The sequence below is a fragment of the Phaenicophaeus curvirostris genome, chromosome 16 (assembly GCF_032191515.1).
Source record: "Phaenicophaeus curvirostris isolate KB17595 chromosome 16, BPBGC_Pcur_1.0, whole genome shotgun sequence".
NCBI lineage: Eukaryota > Metazoa > Chordata > Aves > Cuculiformes > Cuculidae > Phaenicophaeus > Phaenicophaeus curvirostris.
In genome coordinates this window covers 16,646,090-16,650,683 of record NC_091407.1, presented here as the reverse complement: position 1 = coordinate 16,650,683, position 4,594 = coordinate 16,646,090, and the positions used below count along the sequence as shown (strand labels likewise).

General features: G+C 48.3%; 1 protein-coding gene across 1 annotated transcript in view; it reads right to left on the bottom strand.

Annotated features, from left to right (window-relative positions):
- Nucleotides 1-728: 728 nt before the first annotated feature.
- IFT140 (intraflagellar transport 140) overlaps nt 729-4,594 on the bottom strand; it is an 83,957-nt gene continuing 80,091 nt past the window's right edge. Inside the window, exons 25-29 of the mRNA XM_069870033.1 lie at nt 3,341-3,547; nt 2,910-3,122; nt 2,667-2,833; nt 2,174-2,315; nt 729-1,162 (exon numbers count right to left, since the gene is read on the bottom strand). Of these exons, the coding sequence (XP_069726134.1) occupies nt 968-1,162; nt 2,174-2,315; nt 2,667-2,833; nt 2,910-3,122; nt 3,341-3,547 (924 nt within the window). The 3' untranslated portion in view covers nt 729-967. The remainder of the gene's footprint in view (nt 1,163-2,173; nt 2,316-2,666; nt 2,834-2,909; nt 3,123-3,340; nt 3,548-4,594) is intronic.

The window sequence follows — 4,594 nt, the reverse complement described above, 5'->3', positions numbered from 1 at the left end:
GATTTTGACCTTAAAACCTCCCCCCATCTTCTTCCCTGAAAGTACACGATTCAAAGACTTCCTATTCATGCCAAGTTTTGAAGGAAGTCTCAAAGCAGGGAAAAGACAAGTCCTTCTGAGCAGAAGGGTTGTTTGGTATGAAATGTGTGAGAGTGACTTGATAAGCACACCTTGGTCGGGCAGAGGAACAGGCTCAAGGTGAGCAAAACCTTGGGTGCTTACGCTGGGCCACATTTCTCATCATTGTGCCAAATGTGCATCCTCAAATCTGACTGGGACGGAGGAGCTGGACGTTATGGTAGAGTTTGAGAAAGAAGTGAGGAAGAAGCTTCGCTGGCTCCAAGTGCTACAGCCTGAGCAGGGAGGGTCGTACCAGAGGGCCTCCAGAGTCCCTCCAACCCTGCCGGCCTGGGAGTCTGAGGTTCAGGCCAGGTTTGCAGATGGCAGCTCTAGCTACACCACCCTGTGGGGCTCACACACAGCTGGAATGTGCAGAAGTCGCCTGCCATTCCGCGTGGGGGGCCAGGTTGATGTTTACCCAAGCTCCCACGTGAACAGGACAATTCTGGCTTCTGGGGAACAACAAATAAGTGAGCGCTTCAGCAGGGCAAAGCTGTGCGTGAATGTTTTGTCCAGTCAGGAGTTTCCCTCTCAGTTCCTCAGCTGTTTTCTGCACTTGGAACAAGCCCTGACATTCCAACATGCAGTTCCAATTGGGTTTATACGCCCTCAGATTTATTAAAAGACTAGAAACAGCTTCATTACAGGATATACAGGAAATCTGTAGTGTTTGAGATTAACACGTTAAACTCCAATACTGATGCTTGTAAAGTCAAGCAGAAACAATAAATTTCTTGGTAATAACCAAAAAGCCACATCACAGCACTGTCACTGATCTGCAATCCTAATGAGGACAGAATAACAACCTAGTACTAAAGTCAACTTTGCCTTTGCTAAGTGTAAGTCATCAAGGGTCCTCTACTTCATCAGCCACTTCTTCCTCCACCTCCTTGTCCATAGCGCAAATCTGCTGGGGGCCCAGGACATGGGTGAGGGGAAGGCCTGCCCCGCGGTGCACTGCCTCGATGGTCTGTGGAGTCAGGTAGTAGGTGAGGTTTGGGGCTGGAATTCTTTTCTGCATCTCTTCCAGGTACCGGTAGGCCTAAAGCAAAGCAGAGAGGTCACTGCTGTGTGAGGTCACCAAGGCTCAGCAAATGGTGAAAAGCATCCACCCCTAAAGCAAGGCTGAGCTCTTGAGAGGAGCTCAGAGCTGCAGGTGCTAACACTGAGCCAGGAGCTGTAGCCTTTGCAAAGATAGAATCATAGAATCATGGAGGTTGGAAAAGACCTTTAAGATACCAGGTCCGGCCCTTAACCCAATACTGCCAAGGTCACCACCCAATGAGATTGAACAGCCCCCGGGTCCTCTTTCCAGCCCCTCTTGTAGATGGGCATCGTTTTTGCTACCTCTGCTCAACTGGGACCTCCCCAGTTAGCTAGGACTGCAGATAAATGATGGAGAGTGGCCCAGCGAGCACTTCTGTCAGCTCCCACGGTGCCCTTGGGTGGATCCCATCTGGCCCCACAGTCTCGTGCGTGTTCAGGTGTAGTAGCCGGCACCTACCCATTTCCTCTGGGACTCGGGGGGGCTTCTTCCTGCTCCCTGTCCCTGTCTTCCAGCTCACGGAGCTGGGTGCCCAGAGAACAACTCGACAGACTATTACAAAATGAGGTGAAATGAGGCATTTGATACCTCAGCTTTGCCCTTTCATAATGATTTGTGTCAATTCTATCTTTTTCAGTACAAAAAAGAATAACTGAAGCCCTGTCAAACCAGCTCAGTAAACACTAACTTCAGCCAGCAAGGCCGGAGAAACCACCGCCCAACATCCTTGTGTTTCATGATAAAGCAGGTTCTGGTTCAGTTTTTTCCTGTGCGGGTGGGGAGGCCCTGGCCCAGGTTGCCCAGAGCAGCAGTGGCTGCCCCATCCCTGGAGGTGTTCAAGGCCAGGTTGGATGGGGCTTGGAGCCCCTGATCCAGTGGGAGGTGTCCCTGCCCATGGCAGAGGTGCGACTGCATGGGCTTTGAGGTCCCTTCCAACCCAACCCATTTCCATGCTTCTGTGATATAAAATGCAGGCTTTGTAGATGGGCAGAATGAAGAATAACTCACCATGTGGAATTCCTCTGCACGTACATAATGTTCAACCAGAAAACCCAAGACATCGCCATGCCGGATGGCGTTGTCGATGTCTTGCTCAGCCAGGAGAAGCTCACACTGGCGGATTGCTTCTTTGGGATCTTCAGCATAAACTCTAGGAGAAAAAAAAAAATCCCGAAGGAACCATTATCCACCTGAGGGAGAGTATTGATCCTGGAAAGATTTTCCTACTGTGTTTTGTTTCCCCGTTGCTTTTCTGACAGAGCTACACATCCCTCCGTCAATGCCCTCACCTTTATTTCAGGTGACCTTTCCATTTTTAATGTCAATAGCACTTTTAATAAATCACCTAATGGCTTCCTTGTGAGAAAACTGCAACAGCAGCTTTTAGAAGCAAGGCTGCAATTGTTTGTCAAATTGTTTGTACTTGTAGGTACGAGTACAGCTTTTCTTCTTGTGGGATGTTTCTATCCTTAGTTTACACGCTTTGAACACTGCAGCTCACCTCCGAGCGTGGACAAAGCGCTTGATCAGGGTCATCCTGCTCTGCAGATGTGCCAGTTTGCTTTCCTGTTCCAGAGGGCTTCTCGTCTTTGCTTTTGAAAGGCACTTGTACGCTTCTGTCAGAGCTCCTTGTGCTTTCTCGTAGTTCTGATACTCATCAATTTCCACCTGCGAGAGGAGAAATGAGCGTCTTGCTCCAGAGCTAACGAACCCAGCCCCTCAGGAGGCACAAAGGGGGATGTACCTGAGCACAAGCATCATAGAATCCTGCCAACAGGTCAAGGGCCCTCCCTTTAGTATAGAAGCTAATGATGTTCTTCATAATCTCAGGGTCCTTACGCCAATCGAGTGACTGTAGATAGTTGGCTGCCATGATATAAATCTCTTTCTGTCTGGAAACTCCCGCAAAGAAGACAATTTTCTCCGTATCACCAGATTTCAGCAGCGCCCTCATAGCCTGGAAATGGAAAGGGGGCAAAGGGAGAGAGGGAGAAAGAGATCATTGGGAATGCAAAAACAAACATCATGCTAAGATGGCCAGGAAGCCTTTTCTGGACAGTCTACTGTATGAAGACTGCTCCAAGATTTAGTTCTCAAAACACTCTTGTTCTCAGAAATCTAAGGAAGGTGAGAGGCTCAGCCTCTTCAGCTTTTTTTCTACCTCTCCAGACTGACCTTCAACTTGTTTCCTGCCTGCGTGTATTTCTTGGTTGCCATGTGGTAATTGCCTTGTCTCATGCAGCAATCGGCAATCTGCTCCAGCAGCTCTCGTCGGGACTCCTCAGAGAGGTCCTTGGAGTCTTTCGAGACCGTCATCTTCTCAGCCATCTCCTCTGTGATGGTCAGGTTCTGCTTCAGGCAAAGCTGCAGAGCTTCATGGTACTAACAGAGGTGAGAAATCAAGGAGATGTTGCAAACGCCACATTGGCACCCACGTTGCTTGTGGTTTAACCTACAGAAATGAGCTACCTCAAGACACAAATGCCAGCGGATGTGGATGCTCTACCTAGAACATTGCTGTGTCGTTGAGCATCCCAGCATCAGGGTCTGTTCAAGTACACGCTGTCTCGTTTTGTTCGTCAAGAACGCATTTGTTCTTCCACAAAGATAATTGTTTCCCAGAGGGCACCAGTGTGGCGCTGAAGGTTCACCCACTTTGTCTCCTTGAACATGACATTCTCAGAGATGTTCAAGTCATTTATTAGGCATGGTTAATTGTATGAAAGTTTTCAGTAAATACAAATAAAACATATTTTGTTTTATATTTTGTTAAGTATTTTGCTACTTTTGATATAGAGCCATATTACGAGTAGGATATACAACAGGTTTTAGCCCAGAAAAGGGCTACTGTGCCCTTGCAAAACATGGAAGAAAATAAAGCAACAGGAGCTCCTTGAAGAGCAGTGGGTGTAGGACTGTGTTAGTGCCCAGCACCCTGGTCAGGCTGAGGTGCCAGCACAATAATGAGGGCACAGCAGAAGTGAATAAAAGTTTAAGTGAGAAATGCTGCCACTTCCCTACACTGGTGGGATGACAAGAGGAACAGCAGTGGGGGTTTTGGCCGATGTTATAATTTCGCCATCTCTATTATGCTAGTTTAGATTGTAGGAGCTTTGCTTTTCCCAAGAGTGCAATATCTGCAGCTTTTAAGCCAGAAATAAGACCAAAAGTCAGGAATTCAGGCTAAGAGAGTTGGGCTTGTTCAGCCTGGAGAAGAGAAGTCTCTGGGAAGGCCTTAGAGTAAAACTTCCAGTACCTGAAGGAGGCTACAAGAAAGCTGGGGAGGGCATGCAGGGATAGGACAAGGGGGAATGGCCGTAGACTGGAAGAGGGAAGATTTATATTACACACTGGTAAGAAATTCTTCACGATGAGGGTGGGGAGGCCCTGGCCCAGGCTGCCCAGAGCAGTGGTGGCTGCCCCATCCCT